Here is a 21,748-nt window from a genome sequence, read left to right as displayed (position 1 = left end):
ATACGTTCAAAGATCACACGTGTCAAAGTTACTTCCGGTTATTACCGAGAAACTAAAAGTAATGGCGGGATACCGGTATGCTTTTCGAAGCTTTGGAGGCAATTTACCGTCAACATTTCAGATTTTATTATAGATACATGTAAAATATAATAGAAAAGTGGTGAAAAATACGTTCAAAGATCACACATGTCAACGTTACTTCCGGTTATAACAGAAAATAAAAGTAATAACGGAATACCAGTTTGCTTTTCGAAGCTTTGCAGGCAATATATCGTCAACATTTCAGATGTTCTTATAGCTATATGTAAAATATAATCGAAAAGTTGTGAAAATACATACAAAGATCACACATGGCAACGTAACTTCCGGTTATTACCGAGAATGGCGCAACACCGGTATGCTTTTCAAAGCTTTGGGGGCAATTTACCGTAAAAAAATTAGATTTTGTTATAGTTATAGGAAAAATATAATATAAATGTATAAATACATTCAAAGATCACACATTGACTAAATAATGTTGGTCGATGTCGAACGAAGTTTCTGTTTAACTACAATGTATCTGCTAACTTGACACATCTTTCTTCCTAGCAGGTTGTATTTCGTTTTTTGCACGGACCCCCCCAAAGGTGACACAATAAATAAAAATCTTTATGACCCCTCGCAAAGTTTTGCCAGATAAAGCCCAAAAACTTTGCAAATGGGTATTTCTCTCGCTCTCGCTCGTTTTCTCTCTTTTTCTCTCTCTCTTTCTCTCAATCAATAATAACAAGAAGACAACGATTACCCCCCATCCCTCAACGACGTCAGCCATGCAAATGAGTTACTCATGATGCAAAGTCATCGGCGATGTTTGTTGTTTGGCGTCGAACGTCTGCCAACGCGGCCATTTGGCGCCCCCTTGAGGACATTTTCAATAGTGACGCTCCGAAAAAAAAAATCCACGAGTGTTTCTTTCACGCGGCGCTCTTTCCCATCTCCGACACTGTCACCGTCAACCATCCGACTCTGACAGTGTCCCCCCCCCCCATTACGTACTTTGACTCCATCCCATTCTCCATCCAAGCCACCATGGGAGGAAGATTATCGCCTTTTACCGAACAAGCTGTGGATAAATCACGCCAAAGTGGCCCCACTCTTTGTTCGGATCTCTTTTTAAATATTAACAAGTTGGCATGTCATCTCTGACAGCGGCGAGAGAAAGATTTACCGCCATTCCGAGTGCAACGTCTTTGGTAAGTCATTTTTGTGTGTGTCTTATACACAAATGTATGATATATCGGTATATATCTAGCCACTCAAATCTTGCTTGTTTGCTAGTTTGAACACGCGGCTACAATCGTTCCACTGTTCGAAAACATTTGGGTGTGGTTGCAGTTGTCTACATCGATTCAGATCGAATTTCCCCACCCACTGTAACACACATCCATCCTTCTTTTTCTTCTTGTTTTATTTCTTAGGAGCGCAAAGTGCTCCCGAGTTGACGCAAGTATCAAAAAGGGACGATTGCGTACCTCGTCACGACGAAAGTCCCACTCCAAGAAGGTATACGAGGAGCGACCCTCATCGGAACATGTACCAGCCGAGAGCAGAAGCGGTCCCGTCCTATAGGACTCGGACTCTACCCGGTTCCGTGTCCTTGAGCGACACCTTGCGCAAAAATTGCGGTTTCGGGAGGTTTGACAGCAAAGACGCGTGCTGCGAAAGATGCTCCGCCACCCTTGTTGCTTTCAAGAAGCAAGCGCTCAGTCTTTCTGTGCACCATCACTTCTCCTGTAAGGTTAGTCAACATTGTCTTTGCTCTAAAGTCGGTCGAATATGCTTGAAATAATCACAGTTAATCCATTTGAGATGCATACTGGCAAAAAAAAAAAAAAAAAAAAAAATCATCTATGGGTCGAGAAAAATGACATTCAACAAGATAGTGCAGTACTATATATCGTTTGTAGTTTTAAGACATATTTAGTTGAAAATTATATTTTTATGGAGACCTGGGAACGGATTATTCTCATTTTAATGGGTTCATATGGGAAATTAATATTTGGGATACACACTTCTCGCCTTATACACTCTGTCTGGGAACCAATTAAGTTCGTAAGCCAAGGCCCCACTGTATTTGGTACACCCACCAACCCCCAAATTTAAAAATATGTAAAAATAGATTTCCAAAATAATTTAATGAATCTGTAAAATAATTATAATAATAATAATAATAATAATACATTTTTCATTTCTAAGCGCCTTTCAAAACTCTCAAGGACACTGTACAGTCACAGGATATTTTTTTCTGCGGGTGAGCAGCGGCAGCCACACGCGCCAGCGTTCACTCAACCCGGAAGTAACTCAAATGGATAGAAAGCTAGCTAGCTAGCTAATAGATACAGTAATATGGATAAGAATAATACATTTCATTTCTAAGCGCCTTTCAAAACTGTCAAGGACACTTTAGAGTCACAGGATATTTTTTTCTGCGGGTGAGCAGCGGCAGCCACACGCGCCAGCGTTCACTCAACCCTGAAGTAACTCAAATAGATAGAAAGCTAGCTAATAGATACGCACCAGCCACACGCACCAGCGTTCACTCAACCCTGAAGTAACTCAAATAGATAGAAAGCCAGCGAATAGATACAGTAATAATAATAATAATGCATTTCATTTCTAAGCGCCTTTCAAAACTCTCAAGGACACTGTACAGTCACAGGATATTTTTTTCTGCGGGTGAGCAGCGGCAGCCACACGCGCCAGCGTTCACTGAACCCGGAAGTAACATAAAGTACAAAAAAATAAATAACAAATAATATGATAACACAAAGACACAGAGAGTCACTCATTCTTCAGCACTTGCTGTACCCTCTTTGTGACATGAAGCAGTTCTAGATGAAAGAGGAGAGGATCAAAGCATCCTTTTCAGCAGTGGATCATGGTGGAGTGTGTACGTCTACTACAAGCTAAATGTTGAAAGCAAACACGCAGCTGTAGCATCCATTGACGAAAACAGATTGTCTCACATCTCCTGTCCTACATAAATCCGCTTCGATTCCAAGCCGTGACAGTTCCACATAGGCATCGGCACTCTGTGCTGACACTCCTTTCGCTTTAACAACAACTGAAGCTGTAACAAAAGCGCTAACATGGACAAAAGGCAAATGCTGCCCACTCGTGGAAAGGAAAAAATATTGCCAGAGGTGTAGCCAGCGCTTTATCGGCACCCAAGCACGAGGAAAAAAAACCTAATTTCTATTTAATAAATTCGGGAATGGCGCTCTATACGTCATATTTTCCCGAATAAATTCCTGAATGGCAGTGAATGAGTGAATTAACGAACAACCCCGTTTCCCATTTTGATCAAATTCTCAAGGACACCAGCGACCTGTGCGCCTTCCTCCAAGACAACCTCCGTGTCCACAGCCGGTCCAGTCCAGAGTCCAAAGACCGAGGGAGGGACCTGGGTCAATGCGCCACCTGTGGCACGACGCTAAGCCACCTCAAACGCCAAGCGGTGCACTTGGCTCTGAACGGCGGGCATCAGTTACCCGGCGCCAGAAACGCCACGCCGGTGGGACAAACCAAACTCGGGGACCGATCCACTTCACAACCACATAGCCTGAATCGTTGCCCTCAAAGCCCCAGAACACCTCGAACCTCCAGAACGCCTCAGAGGACCCCGCAGACCCTTCGTCGGAGAATCGTCAAGACCCCCGACCAGGTCGAGGAGCGGCGCCGGGGGTCTCCGGATGGGGTGACTGTTTACCCCCATCATCAGGTACCCCGTAAAAACCACTACATCCAATGGCGGAATGGTGTTTCGTTTCTTATCCGAGAGGCTTTGTCAGTCAACTAAATATTTGCTGGTAGCTTTGGCCCTATATATATCTTGATTGCCCCATTTGCTCTGGTATCACCTCATCAGCATAACTAAGCGTATGTGGTCTAAGCAGTCTGTTGTAATAACGATCCAAATGAAACCTCACCCCACCATGGTGATTTAGTGAAGGGTTTTGCTGTTTTATGAAAATAGCTTATTTTACTCCTCAATGTCGTCAAATGAGTGGTTCTATATATATATATATATATATATATATATATAGGGCTAAAGCTACCAGCAAACATTTTTAGTTCGCTGACGAAGCCTCTTGGATAAGAAGCGAAACGTCCGACACCTTCAAAAGAAGTACAGATGACGGCTGAAGAAACCTTTTCATCGATGGACATGGCGATGAGCGCAAGTCAGCAAAGCGATGATTGATCGGTCGTGCTCACGTTGTCATAAGTAGTTCTGCTAATGGAATGGAACTGGGTCATGATTTAACCTGGTCATAAAATGCAGGCGGTCGAAAAGCTTTCGTGATCAGGAGTAGGGGAACGGGGGGGCGGGGTAGTGGGGGTCCAATTAAAAGGGTGAACACGAATGCATTAGCTTGATAGAAGTCACACTCAACGCAAGGTCCTGGTAGTCCCATAAAAAGAAATTCTCCACATTTAATAATACTACATTTCATTCATAAGCGCCTTTCAAAACTCTCAAGGTCACTTTCCAGTCACGGGATATGTTTTTTTTTGTGGGTGAGCAGGGGCAGCCACACGTGCAAGCGTTCACTCAACCCGAAAGTAACTCGAATAGATAGAAAAGTAGCGAGCTAGCTAATAGATAGCTCATAGATAGCCAGCTAGACAGTTAGCCAACTAGCTAGATAGCCATATAGCTAATAAATAGCCAGCTAGATTAGCATTCACTACTCTCACAGTGGAGAAATTGACAGCGGCAAAGTGATGACAGTAAAAGGAAAGGAAGAAGTAGAAAAACACTAGCTAGCCAATAGATAGCCAGCTCACCAGCCACCTAATAGATAGCTAGCTAGCTTGATAGATAGCTAAAAGATAGCCAGCTAGCTAGCTAGAAAGCTAATAGGTAAAATCATGCTGTTGGGTTGACTATGCAGGGCGATTTCCCCTTTTTCAGCACCTCCTGTATTTTGTTTTTCTACTTCTTTCTTTCCTTTCCTCTTCCATTTATAACTCTGTGAGTAGCGGCAGCCACACGCACCAGCGTTCACTCAACCCGGAAGTAACTCAAATATATAACATGCTCGCTAGCTAGCCAATCGATAGCCAACAGATACCTAGCTAGATAGCCAGCCAGTTAGATAGTGAATAGCTAGCTAGCCAGCTAGCTATTAAGTGCTTGAGTGCAACGATTGTTTGGATTGCAATGAACAAGTCTCTCCGTGGCAGGCTTCGGATAACGCCGTGTTAAGATGTACCGACGTGGTACACGCCAGCTCCAAAATTCCTCACTTCTCCAGAGTGGTGACCATCGCTAACACTGCTGCTATGTCCTTTTTGGCTAGGTAAATATCTTCTGAACGTCCATGACAAAATAGGACGACTTCTTATTGCAAATTGTCGTTACCTCACTACGACACTTCTGACTTCTGACCACCAGGGCGGCGGAAAAGCTCAACCTGACGTCGAGAAGAAAAGGCCAAGCTTCCGACGCTGCTCCAGCTCATGTCTCCAACAGCTACAAAGATCTGGTCCAAAAAAAGCCTCCTCCTGTCCCCCCCTGCCTGCTCCAAGCTGCTATCAGAACCAAAGACTCGCCCAACGTTGGCAAGGTACTTGCTTGACATCCGTATTTACTCCGGGTGACTCGCTGTACACGACAAGGAAGCAGATGGATCGCTTGCTCTGTGTGGCACCTGACAGCTACTTTTTATAGTACGGTTTAAAAAAAAACGTGTACGTATAATGAATATACGTAGATGTGTGTGTATAAATATGTACAGTGATACCTTGGCTTACGAACTTAATTGGTTCTCAGACAGAGTGTGTAAGGCGAAAAGTGTGTATCCCAAAAATTAATTTCCCATAGGAAACCATTAAAATGAGAATAATCCGTTCCCATAAAACATCATTCTCAACTTTCTAATTTTCTAGGCCTTAATAACTACACAAAATATACCTTATTTTATGTATAATAAATGTGCTATGGTATTATAATTAAAGAAATAAACTGTACTGTATAATAAAGTGTTTTTATTTACCTTTGTGATGATCGTTGATGGCTTGATGGAATGGAGTGGCCGGTTTCCTCAGCATTAAACATTTGATGAGGAACGTAGCCTTCTTCTTTCACCATCTTGAGGAATAATCCCTAGTAGGTGCTTTCTCTGCGATAATTTTATCTAGTTCCTCATCAATTGTGTTCTGTTAAGCTGGGTTGATAGCTTTTTGCATCAAGTGTACAGATGGCTTGTGCGAGTTGTTTGTGGAGCCTGATTGATGGGATATTTTAACCTTGCAGTCTACACTCAAAGTTGAAATTCTCTCACTGTCGTCTGCCTGTCTCTTTAATATTTAAGCCACCTCCCCATCAATGCTGCGTTCTTGACCAATCACGTGGCTTTAACCGAAAACTGGTTGCGGGGAATAGAGGACAAATACAGTCGGCTGCCATTTAGTTGTCAGAAGAACGGGCTTGTTCGCGAACGACACATCACTCATTATGGCAGCTCTGTGTGTATCCCGAAAAATAGTTTGTATGGCAAGATAAAATTTTCATAAATTTAACGTTCGTAAGCCAAAAAGTTCATAAGCAAAGGGGTTCGTAAACCGAGGTATCACTGTATATATCTACACACTGTATATGTACACTGTATATGTATATACAGTGTACATGTGTGTGTGATGAAATGTTAGATGGTGCTAATGCCTCCATCTTCCTTCACGACCATCGGGAAAAGTGGGCGAGATCAATAAGAACGACCTTCTCGGACTCTCGGGTCGGGTCTCGAATTACAGCAAAGAGCTTGTCCCGGTTGCCCCATGAGCACTCACCTCCGATGTGGTTCTTTCTGCGTATGCGAGAGAAAAGTAGAAAAACATTTCAGAGTTGTTCAAGCGGATCTTAAATAATTAAAGCGGACGTGAATTCGGTTTGACACGGCTTCAATACGGTTCGGCGGACACTTAATGGATGCATTATGCAAATGAGGAGGAAGAAAGAAATATCATGCGACAGCGTGAATTTAAAATCGTCAATGATTGATGATGTCATCCGGGCGCCATGCCGACCGGCTCGTTCGACTGAATGTCCAACGTCTCGCGACCTTCCATTGCCCTCGTCTCCGTCTGATTCCTTCGATGGCCGTCGCTCAAGATCGGATCGCGTTAAGTGATTAAAATGGCGAAAGTTGCCGCGCGCGGACGCCATTGAACGCGTCAATCTGCGCTAACAAAATCACAACGCGCTTTATTTACGTTTCCAAAGTAGAGAGGATACATTGTCATCAGGACATGTACGAGGACAGTCGCTAACAGCTAACAGCAGTATATTAGTACTATACTAGCTATCTGTTGGCTATCTATTTGCTATCTACTAGCTGGCTAGCTAGATTTCTATCTGTGTTTTTAATAGTGACATTCAGTGTATTAGCTAACTATCTAGCTAGCTAGCTGTTAGCTATAGAGCTATCTAGGTGGCTAGCTATTTAGCTAGCTATCTGTTGGCTATCTATTAGCTATCTACTAGCTGCTTGCTAGCTTTCTATCTGTGTTTTTAATAGTGACATTCAGTGTATTAGCTAACTATCTAGCTAGCTAGCTGTTATCTATAGAGCTATCTAGGTGGATAGCTATTTAGCTAGCTATCTGTTGGCTATCTATTAGCTATCTACTAGCTGCTCGCTAGCTTTCTGTCTGTTTTTAATAGTGACATTCAGTGTATTAGCTAACTAATTATCTAGCTAGCTAGCTATTAGCTATAGAGCTATCTAGGTGGCTAGCTATCTAGCTCGCTATCTGTTGGCTATCTATTAGCTATCTACTAGCTGGCTGGTTAGCTTTCTATATCCTGTGACTGTAAAGTGACCTTGAGAGTTTTGAAAGGCGCTTAGAAATTAAATGTATTATTATTATTATTATTATTATTATTTATTTGTCACTCACAGTCGACGTCAATCAAAAAGTAGGTTTTTTAAAATTAGCTTCTTGTCCTCGTTGCTAACGGTGACGACTCTTTGTTTACAGCTCAAAGTCGTCTTACGGATCAACCCGACAATCGGCGAAGGTCAACCTCAGGTTCTGCACGTCGACCCGATGAAGAAAAGAGCCATTTTATTAGAACCCGTTTGCCAAAGTCCGCCGAAGACCTCCAGGAGGGACGGCAAAGATCTTCTCAAGGCCTTCCATTACGACGCCGTCTACCCGCAAGACGCCAGTCAGGTTTGCCGCTTTTTCTTCATTGCTAATTATCACTTTCATTTTTTATTTGTATTTTTTTTTATTGATCTGGTGATTTGGAAAACGATCACGTCTGGATCGCTCAATCGTCAAATCAATCCATAGAAGACAAGGTCGTCGTAAGATCTGTGTTTACATCACACGTGTCAAAGTCAAATTTCATTCTCATCTATCAAGCTAGCTCGCAATCGAGCTAGCTAGGCACCGAGCTAGCTAGCAAGCTTTCATTCTCATCTATCAAGCTAGCTTGCAATCAAGCTAGCTCGTGACTGACGTAGCTAGCGAGCTTTCATTCTCATCTATCAAGCTAGCTTGCAATCAAGCTAGCTAGCGAGCTTTCATTCTCATCTATCAAGCTAGCTTGCAATCGATAGCTAGCATTCACACCGCTGGTTTACATGATTCAACCTCGAAGAAAAGCGTCCTAACATGCCCTCTGTCTGTCTTCCGTCCCCCTTCCCGTCCCCGTCCGAGCAGACCGAGGTGTGCGCCGGCGTCTTGACGGACGCCATCCGCTGCGTGCTGAGCGGCAGCGACGGATGCGTGCTAGGTTTGGGGTGCGCCGATGTGGGTGAGTCATGGCTTGAAATTTTAAAACAAATGGCGTCGGGGTGGTGGTGGTGGAGGGTTATTCATCCACGCTTTTCCATTTTTCGTCTGCCTCCCCTAACCACTGTCGAGTAGCTAGCTAGCTGGCTATCTGTTGGCTATCCACTAGTTAGCTAGCTAGCTTTTTATTTATTTGAGTTATTCCGGGTTGAGTGAACGCTGGTGCATGTGGCTGCCGCTGCTCACCCACAGAAAAACTGACCCTTGAGAGTTTTGAAAAGCACTTATAAATGAAATATATTATTATTATTATTATTATTATGTGCTTAACCAAACCATTCATCTTTTATGACTGATATTGCACCCAAAAATCCACCAATCAGAATCATCTTTATTGGCCAAGTATGTAGAACTCACAAGGAATTTGTCTCCGGTAGAACACGCTGCACTAGTATCATCATAAAAAAAAATTCAAAGTACCACTATACAGTTAGATTTGGGTTACTGTTTAGAGGTAATGACGACGGGGGGGAGAAGCTGTTGAAATGTCTGCTGATTTGGTGCACCTGAGGGGAGTCGCTGGAAAAGGTGGTGAGCAGGGTGCAGAGGGTCCAGTAGGATTTTCTGCCTTCCTTGTTTTCAATTCTTGCAATGTGCAAGACAGTCCTCAAGAGTGGGTAGGGCGGTGCCAATGATTTTTTTCCCGCCGTCTTAACTGTACGTTGAAGTTGGATTTTTGTCCATTTTAGTTTATTTTGAAGGGGACTGGAAACTATAAGATAGTGTGGAATTTTTCTGACATTTTGTTTTGGATTTTGCTGGTATCTTACATCTTGTTTCTGCACCTGTTGCAAGTGGTCACTCTGGTATATTTTGATGTCCTCTGGGATGGCGTTATCGGCCCAGGGGGATAGCTGGAAAAGGTGGTGAGCAGGATGCAGAGGGTCCAGTTGAATTTTTTTTTTTTCCGCGCCCTTGTTTTGATTCTTGCACTCGAGAGTAGATATCTTTTTTTTTTTTTTTTACGAAAAACATTCCCATACGTGATACACACTCAAGCATGCAGCGCACATAAACACACCTTAGAGTGTATTTTGCAGCTCAGAAGGCAATCGTAAAGAAAATGGTCTGTAAAATGTTGCTATTAAAGATATGGAGCCATGCACTTAGCCTTGCTGAGTGCGTGCGTTAGATATTGGAGAGCACATACGGGGTGAGGGCAGGGTCTCCTTGGAGCTTTTTTTTTCGCATGAATCCACTCTCCATAAATGAATTAGTTGGCCGATGTAGCCGAGGGATATCAATCTCCTTGGTGGGATACAATTCCGTCGGAATAAGACAAGACAGTGGCGGGCAGTTTGGTCATCTAATTGGAAGAAACCAATTCTCTTACACTCATCCGATTAATGTCTGGATGGACGGAACGACTGGTCAAAAGAAGCAGAATGGCGGGTAAAGGTGCATGCTCGGGTGCGGTTGGGGATGAGTCCAGGAAAAATGTCTTAATGATAATAATAATAATAATAATAATAATAATAATAATAATACATAATAATACATACATTTCATTCCTAAGCGCCTTTCAAAACTCTCAGGGTCACTTTACAGTCACAGGATAAGTTTTTCTGTGGGTGAGCAGTGGCAGCCACACACGCCAACCCGGAAGTAACTGAGATAGAAAGGTAGCTAGCTAATAGATAGCTAAGTAACTACTGTACTGTACTGTACTGTACTTTACATATTGATTGATATAGCGCATTAACTACAGCTGAAGCCGTAACATGGACAACTATCATATACAGGAAATAAAGCAGTCGCAAAGATAGTAGAAAGCACCAGGGAGTAAAATTGATATCAAATCTGAATCATGCTGAGTCAAATGCCAAAGAGTACAAGTAAGTTTTGAATATTTGTCCAAATAGTCTATTTGTGTGCTCACTTAAACACAAATATGACCAATATCATTTTTGTTAGCATGACGCCTAGCGCTTTATGCTAACGCATGCACAACCACCCCCTGTGAAACCTTGTCTACCGCAGGCTCCTGGTCCACCATGGTTGGCAATACGGAGAGCGTCCAGAAGCTCGGGCTGATTCCGTGTGCCATCTCCTGGCTGTACAGCGCCATCGATAAGCGTCGGGAGAAAACCTGGACCGATTTGACCGTTTCCGTATCGGCCGTGGAACTCTGTTGCGGAGAGGAGGACACCCTGAGGGACCTTCTGGGGGAGGTCGTCCCACCTTTAGGCGGCGTGCAGGACAGTCCTAGAGCTCACATTCGACTCCAGGAGGACCCCGTCCATGGCATACAGGTAGAACGTTGCCTCATTTTGGACTTGTCAAGTGACCTTTGACCTATGACTAACAAAATCCCAAACAATCTAACTGACTTCCTTTTCTAGCTCCGGAACCACAATCGGGTCAAAGCCCCGACCGCCGAGCGGGCCGCCTCCCTCTTGGATGTGGCGGTTGCGGCCCGCCGGCACAATGACTTCACCACGTTCTTGTCGCACAGCTCCATCATGTTCTTCACTCTGCACGTGCAAGCCCCTCGCACGCAAGAAAGTAGCGCCGTTGGGAAAGGTTGCAATCAAATATTCATCCGCCATGGCGGCTTGTGGATTTATTTCAGTTGAACGTTTCATATCGCACTCGTTATTTATTTATTTATTTATTTATTTGTGCATTTCTTATGTATTTATTTATCTATTTATGTATCTGTTCATTAATATGTCTATTTATTTATTTATTTATGTGTTCGTTTATTTCTGTATGTCTGTATTTATTTATTTTATATTATTTATCTGTTTATTTATTTATTTACAGTAAAGTCTCGTTATATCGATATTGGTTATATCGATAGTACTGCTTATTACGATACTATTTCTATGAACGCAAGGAGAAAATTTACATGCCGCAGGATCGGATATATCGATAGTCCGGTTTGATCAATATTTTTTCCCACTCCCGAGAATATTGATATAACGAGACTTTACTGTATTTATGTATTTATTTATTCTGTATTTCTGTTTTATTAATTATTCTGTATTTCTGTTTTATTAATTTATTTATGTCTGTCTGTGTCTGTCTATTTCTGTATTTATTTCTGTACTTGCTTATTTATTAATCTATTTATCTATTTGTTGTTGTTTTAGGTTCACGTGGCCCAACCAAATTGACCATGATTGATGTCTGCAGTGGCATGAGAGGCGGAGTTGGATATATCCGAAATAAACTTCCGCATTCAGACTTGGGTCCCGTTGTTTTGTCACTTCTAAGTGGACACAAAACCATCCCCAAAAAGTAAGCAAATGTCATATTTTTGTTGTAATACAGATAAATGATGCATGTCGGGACTGACCAATCGGAAAATCAAGAAAAAATAATCCGAAATTGACCCAATGTGGACATCGGAAGTTTTCACTCAAAACTTGGGGCTTGTGTGGCCTAAGCTTCCCCTGGGCCTGTTTTTAAAGTATAATATGAATCTAGTCTGAGTTGCGAACGTGATTCAGATAAGTGCCGAAAACGCGATACCGTTGAAAAACACTAGACAATGAAAGCCGACTCATGTCATGTGACCGCAGTCGCATTCGGTTGCGTGTGTTCGTCTGTCCAGGGGAAGTAAATTAACCATGCTTCTCCGGGAGTCCTTGAGTCACGCTAACTGCCACACGGCAGTCGTCGCCCAGGTTGCCAATTCACTGGCGCAGCTACACGAAACCACCTCCATCATCCAGCTTGCCTCTCGCATCCGCAAGACACAGAAAAGGACCAAGGTACGACTCTTAACAAGTCATTTTATTCATCGTTAGGCGCTACCCGACGATTACGTATCTGTCGTACGATGTCAAACATAGCCTGAAATGAACCTCACCAATGTGTTTCGATTACGCAGCAATCCAGCTCATGCTCACCGAATGGCAGGAGTTTGACTCGACAAAAAAGAGCCCCCCCTTCTTTTTCCCTGCGAGCTTTCCACTCCACAGACGAGGTTGATGTCGACGTGCAGCATTTCGGGCTCCGCTCGGAGCTCAATGAACGCTCCAGTAGTGACCAGTCCTGTGATACCGTCATCCAAATCGACTCCGATGGATTGATCCAACCGAGAGCCGCCCCTAAATTTGCTAAACCAGAGTTTGTACCCATCATACCCTCCTTGTATCCAAACAAGGGTGATGTGGAAGACCCGGAGTTGACCGCTTTACTCCAAGAGCTGCTGAAAATTCCCAAACTCCAAGTCGAGAACAAGAAAGATGACGCTGCAGGGCAGTCCGAAATTCTGAAAGCTGAAACGAAGAAGCCGGAGAGGGACTGTCTGAAATGCGACACGTTTGCCGAACTTCAGGAACGCTTGGGCTGCATCGACGTGGAGGAGACAATGGATTTGTTGAAGTCCTCCTCCAAAGGGCCTCCAATGAACAACATTACTCAAAATACCCAGAAAGAGACGGGGAAGCAGGCCCCTGCGGAAACAGTGGACGTGCCTCAGACGCAGAAGCCGGGGCTCGGTTTCAGTCAGACGTTGGGTCGAGAAAAACAAACCGATGGTGCCTCACACGGGGACCGTTTTCAGAGAGAGGACTCTGGTCTTTATGATTGCGAGGAGTGCAGTGCGACCAGTTCCAGCGAGGAGCCGGGGAATCAAACTCTCAATCGGAACGTGGTTTGTCGCTATCAGTTCCCCAAAACCGGGGCGATACAGTCCGCTGAAACACTCCCCGCTCAACTTGAGGATGCTAAAGCTCACGGCACGGCTACGAACGGTTCAGTTCAGCCTACGGGGAGACAGGAGAGTCAGGAAACTACAGACTGGTTCAAAGCAGACAAAAGGACTTCACCGGTCGGAAATAGTTTACTCGCATCTCCCCCTTCTCCTGCCAACACCCCTTCAAAACCTAGCGCTTCTCTCCTTACGGACATACCGACAAGCGACCTCAAAAAGGATGCTAAGGAAATGACGGCGACCATCACCGTGACTGTCCAACAACCGCTGGATTACAGAGGTCAAGATGAACTGGTCTACTCGATGGTGGAGGAGGTGACCATTAGCGGGACACTTGACAGTGGACGGACCGGAGGTAATGTCATTTGTTTCAAAGATGCCGCCCAGTCCGAAACACGCCTGCAAGGGTCTGCGGGTTCGCAACCCATCCAGATCATCAGCAATATCACAGAGGAGGACCCCACGGCCGCAAGTCAGACGAATGTCACCCACAGAACTTTTGTTCATCCAGGAGGGGTGACGACTGAAAAACTAGCGTATCCTTCCAGAAGGGAAAGATTTCTTCCTTCATTTATAAATCCCACGCTGGTAAATAACGAAGAAGCGTGCCATTTGGATGACGCGAAAGAAAAACAAACAACGCAGACAGTAGTCCAATGCGCGCCGTCTGCTTCTGAGTCTCCTATTATAATGTCAGATAAGATCTGTAAACCAAACTGTGGTCAGATTTGCCGTGAAATGATCGTATTGCAAAAAGTATCTTCTCATCAAGACACCATAAACAAGATCTGCCGTAGAGACTGGGAGCGTGTTTACATCACGGACGCTCCAAAGGCTCTGCTGGGCGATGACTCTGCTCGGCGCGTCATTGGTCCTACTTTGGGTTGCCTGGAGACAAGCGGCGATTCCTTTAATACGGGTAGTCTACCCCGAACCTGGCTCAACGCCAACTGCCGCGTGGCAGACGGTTGGAGGGACCCAAGGGGATTGACGTCATCCAATCCGTGTAGCCCAGGGGTAACCCTCGAGAGGAGGCGAGACAAGCAGGCTTCCCCCCCGCTGAAATACGAAACGGATTACAAGCGGGGGGCCGGGAGACCACTCAGAAGGGGTGTTGGATCATTATTTGATACCTCAAAGGTAGGGATGAAACATGATCACACGGTTGGGAGGATGATGTCACCCTTGGAGGAGAGCGGCAGGCCTTTTAGCACCAAAACGGATCCGTTGACTAGCAAGTCCCTTGGGCGGAACACGTGTGACCTGGCATCTTTTGAGAGGGGGAGTAGTCACCAGGGGGTCTCAAAGAAAAGCTCCGATGGATCCGGCAAAGGTGCTCACAAAGGAAAGACTGTTGGGGATTGTACAATCCCAAGAACCAGCAGAAGCTCCAGAAAGACCCGCCAGACGAGCCACGGTCATCATTCCATCCCATTCGAAACTGGAACTCAATCCAGGCCTGCACATTCAAAGCTGTCTGCCGTGGGGAAACTCAAAATGGCCTGTCCCAAATTACGCCGCCTGTCCGCGCCCAGCGTCAAGAACCTCAGTCTCCCCCGTAAAGGCCCGCAGCAGTCCGTCAGCCGAAGCGCCAGTCTTTCCCCGAACGGCAAAAATGTGAACTTTGAAAGGACTTCCTCATGCCACGCCTCGTCCCCTCCACCCTCCTTCCACTCCATCAGCCGGACGCCCAGTCAAAGCTCCACTTCCTCATCCACAAAATCTGCCATACAGGGATTCGCCAACGGCCGCATTTCAGACTTCCCGAAAGAAAGACCCTGCGGCCCCGCTTCGGACATGACGGGGTCGTTTTCTTCTCCGTACACCCAAGTCACTTCTCCGCGGACGCCACCTCACATGAGCGGACACGCCAGCGACACCACCAGTGTGCTCAGCGGCGATTTGCCGCCAGCCATGGGTAAAACCTCGCTGTATTTCTCAAACAGGCACAGTACGATGAGTAGCGGCTACGATAGTTTGATGCGGGACAGCGAAACTACGGCTAGTTGCGCCTCCAACAGAGATTCCGTCAGCGACAGGGGTGCCTCGCTCCTCAGAGAGGCTTACGGTTGCAGGTCATCTCAGCGGAGAGGCGACACAGGTACGACACAGGACCAGTAACGACTGCAGTCAAAGCAGACGACACCCCAATAACCATTCGCGTTAGCAAACGCACCCAGGTACAATTTCGAGTCTTCCATTAGCCTGCCGTGTATGTTTTTGAATGTGGGAGGCACCCGGAGTACCCGGAGAAAACCCACTAAGACACGAAGAGGTACAGAAGGTGGAATCAAACCCTGCTTCTGCGCAATGTGAGGACGACCGTGCCTCCCCCATTTGATAAAAACGAATACGAATTTCCACCCTTTTGTGCGGTGACGTGAATTGGAAATGACACGCAGTCACGTCATGTACACTTAGCGGCACGGAAAGCGCCACAGCGCCGGAAGTCATATCATTAATACATGACCTGAACGCTTCACTCGGGAATGGGAGTTAAAAATGCGAAATCAGGTTGGATTTGGTTGAGGGAGAATAAACGGTGGTAAATTCGGCCAGACACAAAGCGAAATACGGAAGAGCATTCGAGCCAGGTTGAAATATATATATTTTTAGAGATGGGATATTATAATTAATTATTACAAATTTGATAGATTTAAAGTCACAAATTTGCTAAATTCAAACTCGCAAATTTGCTAGATTTGAAGTCACAAATTTGATAGATTTTAAGTCACAAATTTTCTAGATTCAAAGTCACAAATTTGCTAGATTTAAAGTCACAAATTTGGTAGATTTAAAGTCACAAATTTGCTCGATTTAAAATCACAAATTTGCTAGATTGAAACTCGCAATTTTGCTAAATTTAAAGTCACAAATTTGCTAGATATAAGGTCACAAATTTGCGCGATTCAAAGTCACAAATTTGCTAGATTTAAAGTCACAAATTTTCTAGATTCAAAGTCACAAATTTGCTAGATTCGAAGTCACAAATTTGCTAGATTTAAAGTCACAAATTTGGTAGATTCAAACTCGCAAATTTGCTAGATTTAAAGTCACAAATTTGCTTGATTCAAATTCGCAAATTTGCTAGATTTAAAGTCACAAATTTGCTAGATTTAAAGTCACAAATGTGCTAGATTTAAACTCACAAATTTGATAAATTGAAACTCGCAAATTTGCTAGATTTGAAGTCACAAATTTGCTAGATTTAAAGTCACAAATTTGCTAGATTTAAAGTCACAAATTTTCTAGATTCAAAGTCACAAATTTGCTTGATTCAAACTCGCAAATTTGCTAAATTTAAAGTCACAAATTTGCTAGATTTAAAGTCACAAATGTGCTAGATTTAAACTCACAAATTTGATAAATTCAAACTCGCAAATTTGCTAGATTTGAAGTCACAAATTTGCTAGATTTAAAGTCACAAATTTGGTAGATTTAAAGTCACAAATTTTCTAGATTCAAAGTCACAAATTTGCTTGATTCAAACTCGCAAATTTGCTAAATTTAAAGTCACAAATTTGCTAGATATAAGGTCACAAATTTGCGCGATTCAAAGTCACAAATTTGCTAGATTTAAGGTCACAAATTTGCTTGATTCAAATTTGCAAATTTGCTAGATTTAAAGTCACAAATTTGCTAGATTTAAACTCACAAATTTGCTAGATTAAAACTCACAAATTTGCTAAATTCAAACTCGCAAATCTGCAAGTTTCAAACTCGCAAATGTACTTGATTTTTTTTTTCTCAGTATGATACCGCATCTCTAAAAATTATATATTTCAACTTGGCCCTAATGCTCTTCCGTATCAAACAGACAGAGGAAAAAAAATCTTATGGACGTTGTATTGGATTACACCTATTTTGACTTTCTTTCTGTTTATAGGCGCTCACCCCCGTCACGTATCCAGCGACACCCCCCTCGCCGCAAGACAATCGCCTAACAGTCTGCAATCTCGCTGGACCGATGACGCCATCCCAGAGGACTACGACATCAGAGGATACCAGATTGACCACATGCAACGGCCGCAGAAAAAAGGTGCCTCATTTGTGACATCCCCCCCCAAAAAAAACGACGCAAAAATTCAACACTGTACAGTGATCCCTTGGCTTACAAACTTAATTGGTTCCCAGTCAGAGTTGTAAGGCAAAAAGTGTGTATCTCAAAAAATTAATTTGCCATAGGAAACCATTAAAATGAGAAAAATCCGTTCCCAGGTCCACATAAAACATAATTTTCTACTTTCTAATTTTCTAAGCCTTAAAACTACACAAAATATACCTTATTTTATGTATAATGAATGTGCTATGGTATTATAGTTACAGAAATACATTGTACTGTATAATAAAGCCGTTTTATTTACCTTTGTGATGGTCATGATGGCTTGATGGAATGGAGTGACCGGTTTCCTCAGCATTAAACACTTGATGAGGAACGCAGCCTTCGTCTTTCACCATCTTGAGGAATGATCCCTTGTCGGTGCTTTCTCTGCAATCATTTTACCTTGTTCCTCATCAATTGAAAAATAGATAAATACATGAATATATACAAATAAATACATAGATAAATAAATACAAGAATAAATAAATAAAAAATAAATAAATAAATAAATAAATAAATACGATAAATAAAAATAAACATAAATAAATAAATAACCATGTAAATAAATAAATAAAATACAAAGTTAAAAAAAGAATAAATAAATAAATGAATACAATACCTATAAATAAATATAAATCAATGAATAACCAGGTGAATATATAAATAGATAAATACATGAATAAATAAATACATAGATAAATAAACACAAAAATACAATAAATAAAAATAAATGTAAATAAATAAATAACCAATGAATAAATAGATAAATAAATAAATAGTTATTTATCTATTTATTATTAAAATAAATTATTTAAACAGCTCCTTCCTCATGTCGCCATTAACTCTCTAAACAGTAACCCAAATATAACAAATGTATATTTTTACTTTGCAATTTTTTTGATGATGATACTAGTGCAGCGTATTCTACCGGAGACAAAAATCCTCATGTGTTCTACAAACATGGCCAATAAAGATTATTCTGATTCTGCTAAACCCAACTGGCACTTTATATACATAAATATGAAAAAAAGATGGCCGCCGTTGCATTGAGAGTCAACATGTGCTCCGAGGCGCAATCTGCTGCATAGGGTGACGTGATGTCCCCATGACGAACTGTCTAGATGCCCCCCCTGGAGAACCACTCCCTGCCTCCACTACACAAATGTCGCTTCTTAATGCAATTTTAATGAGCACATGTGTATGTGTGGTTTAGGGTTTTAGGGGTGTGGTTGAAAGTACTGCAAAGAACAAAGAATTAAAGTCGTTCAACATGTTGTGGGCAAAGAACTGCAAAAAAAATGTTGAATTTCTTGAAAAATAAATACATCAAAAAATAAGAGCGAGACTGATAACAAGCATCGCTTGATTCATTTAGTTGAGTGGCTTGGAGACATTAGAGAGCTTGTTTCAGTTCCCAGTGGACCACGTCTGCTGTCTTTATTGGAGAGGGAAAGTGTAAGGGGGTCCGGGGGGGGGGGGGGGGGGGGGGGGGGGGGGGGGGGGGAGGGGGGGGCGGTGTTCTCAAGTGTAAAATGTGTCTTGGGGTTGGGGGTGGGGTTAGACTTCCTGACCTACTTACACACACTCACGGTTCCTAACAACCAATGTTGAGGTCAAGGTGAGACCCGTTAAAGGACAAGCGACACCCTTTTTTTGTTTCCTAACTGACATCAGAAAAACGTTTTATAACATCTAAAATACCCGAAACATGCAGGCTGATATTTTTAGTCAAATGCAAAACACCAATCAAAATGAGTTAAAGTATCCCAAAACTACTTCAAAATGACCTCGGAGATGCCGAGTTTCAGACGGTCCCGCCCCCTTTGTTCGTGACGTCACGCCAGGACGTCTTGACTTGCTCCGCCCCCTTTGTTCGTGACGTCACGCCAGGACGTCTTGCCTTGCTCGAAAATCAAAACAATGGCTTCAGATTCGGAGGAGATGCTTTCTTGTTACTCATCCAGTTATGAATATGATTCAAATAGTTCTGAAGAGGAAAGCATAAATGTTTGCAATCGATTAAAGAAGTCCTCCCGTATCAATTATCTACTAGCTGGCTAGCTAGCTTTCTATCGATTTAATCTTGACATTCAGTGTATTAGCTAGCTAACTATCTAGCTGTCTAGCTAGCTATCAGCTATAGAGCTATATAGGTGGCTAGCTATCTAGCTAGCTATCTGTTGGCTATCTATTATCTATCTACTCGCTGGCTGGCTAGCTTTCTATCTATTTAATAGTGACATTCAGTGTGTTAGCTCGCTAACTATCTAGCTGTATAGCTAGCTATCAGCTATAGATCTATCTAGGAGGCTAGCTATCTAGCTAGCTGGCTATCTATTATCTATCTACTCGCTGGCTAGCTAGCTTTCTACCTATTAACTTCCGGGTTGAGTGAACGCTGGCGCATGTAGCTGCCTCTGCTCTCACACAGAAAAACTTGTGACTGTAAAGTGACTTTGAGAGTTTTGAAAGGCGCTTAGAAATAAAATGTGTTAATATTATTAAAACAAAGACGATCCGAAAGAGTTGACGTTCAATTGGAAATGTTTATTTTCTCTAGGGACGCGCCTACTTCAGCGTCAATCGCCGGTGTTTGGCGCTCAAACGGGCGACCATCGACGTCAGAGTCCAGTTTCGTTGATCGAGCAAAGATCCGGAACGGGAAGAATGGAATCTCGCACACGGTGAGGGATCGGATGTTCTTAAAGTCACGATTTGTTATTGCAGTGGTCAGGCGGTGGATTTTATCGCTAGGCCTTCAGTAGTGCTATGTCTGAATCAATCCAGACTGAAAAAAAGTGTGCTGTTATTTACTACAAGTCTACTAGAGACAAAATATAACTCACAATAGTCTGTAATTCAGATATTTCTAGGCCAGCAGAGAAGGCCTTGAAGGCCCTGATAGGCCCGCCACTGTGTTGTTGTCATTCTCTTTCGTTATCTTGTAGGCGACCTTTGGCGGAGTTTCGCGGTGATTTCTCGGGAGCTCCTGGCGGACCTTGATGAAGGTGTTTGTAAGTCGACGTGGCAACCACGGAGAAGCCACAGGAAAGTTTCACAAAGGAATTTTGCTTTGGCAACACCCACGGTAGTTAAAATTGCTACACATTAACTCATTCACTGCCAGACGATGTTGAAAAAAATGTGCCCACTTCAGTGCCAGGGTTTTCGTCATTTTCACTCAAATTCCAGTACCCACAGAATTTTGAGTTTCAGGACCACATAAACATTTAATTCAGCATAAAAAAACCTTAGATTCTCTTCTTTCATCAGAAAAAAAAGAGTTAATTCCTAAGTTATATGAATCTGGAGTTATCTGAGCTTGAAATGGGGCGGCTGTACAAAATACAATGCAATACATACATATTGATTTATTATACAAAACGCTTACATGGACAAAAAGGAAAATGCTGCCCCCTCGTGGAAGGGAGAAAAAACATTGCCAGATGTCTCACCAGCGCTTTATCGGCACCCCCCCCCCCCCCCCCACACAAGAAAAAACAAAACCCGAACAAATTCGGGAATGGCGTTCCACATCCTGCTTTTCAATTCATAAATACATTCGGGGATGGCAGTGAATGAGTTAAACACGCAAATTACATCTGATCATGTCGCTGGTTTGTCTGTTTAAAAAAAAAAAAGATATTTTGATGCACTTATTGCTAATGTCAGCATATTTGTGAATACTTTTTTGAATGATATAACTTTATTGTTATTCTTGTCAATAGTGTGTGTTCTTTCTTTCTGCATGTTTACCAATTTGCCTTTTTTTAGAAAAAGGAGGGCTGGCGGGGGTTAATACGTATTTGGCTTTTCACAAAAGTTTTCATTGAATCGGCAACAGGTTTGACCGTTTCAAAGGAAATCCCTTCATGACTTGTACTGTATCTCCATTTTGGTGCTGAACACACATTGAAATAAAATGGTGACTCTTTTTCTATCTTATAACTAGAAAAATACTTCCAAAATGGCAGTCTAGAAAATACAGAATTTTTCACTACAGTGATACCTTGGCTTACAAACTTAATTGGTTCCCAGACAGGGTGTGTAAGGCGAAAAGTGTGTATCCCAAAAATTAATTTCCCATAGGAAACCATTAAAATGAGAATAATCCGTTCCCAGGTCCACCATAA

At 42.8% G+C, this 21,748-nt stretch overlaps 1 protein-coding gene across 1 annotated transcript; it reads left to right on the top strand.

The window, feature by feature from the left end:
- Positions 1-717: 717 nt before the first annotated feature.
- On the top strand, positions 718-21,329 carry kif26bb (kinesin family member 26Bb). Its single transcript, XM_089022522.1, has 15 exons — positions 718-1,232; positions 1,458-1,777; positions 3,356-3,760; positions 5,230-5,345; positions 5,441-5,612; positions 8,026-8,220; positions 8,716-8,809; positions 10,828-11,099; positions 11,190-11,370; positions 11,943-12,090; positions 12,407-12,566; positions 12,686-15,614; positions 17,400-17,552; positions 20,176-20,299; positions 20,564-21,329. The coding sequence occupies exons 2-15, from the start codon at positions 1,571-1,573 to the stop codon at positions 20,616-20,618; spliced, it is 5,211 nt and encodes a 1,736-aa protein (XP_088878648.1). The 5' UTR covers positions 718-1,232; positions 1,458-1,570; the 3' UTR covers positions 20,619-21,329.
- The last annotated feature ends 419 nt before the right edge of the window (positions 21,330-21,748 follow it).

This window comes from Hippocampus bargibanti, linkage group LG19 (genome assembly GCF_051943395.1).
Source record: "Hippocampus bargibanti isolate YZ-2025 linkage group LG19, ASM5194339v1, whole genome shotgun sequence".
Lineage (NCBI taxonomy): Eukaryota > Metazoa > Chordata > Actinopteri > Syngnathiformes > Syngnathidae > Hippocampus > Hippocampus bargibanti.
This window is presented reverse-complemented; position numbering and strand designations above follow the sequence as displayed.

Coding starts and splice junctions, on each gene's coding strand:
- kif26bb (XM_089022522.1), top strand. CDS start 1,571: ATGTACCAGCCGAGAGCAGAAGCGGTCCCGTCCTATAGGACTCGGACT. Junction 8,221..8,715: donor ACCCGCAAGACGCCAGTCAG/GTTTGCCGCTTT, acceptor CCGTCCGAGCAG/ACCGAGGTGTGCGCCGGCGT. Junction 8,810..10,827: donor TTTGGGGTGCGCCGATGTGG/GTGAGTCATGGC, acceptor TGTCTACCGCAG/GCTCCTGGTCCACCATGGTT.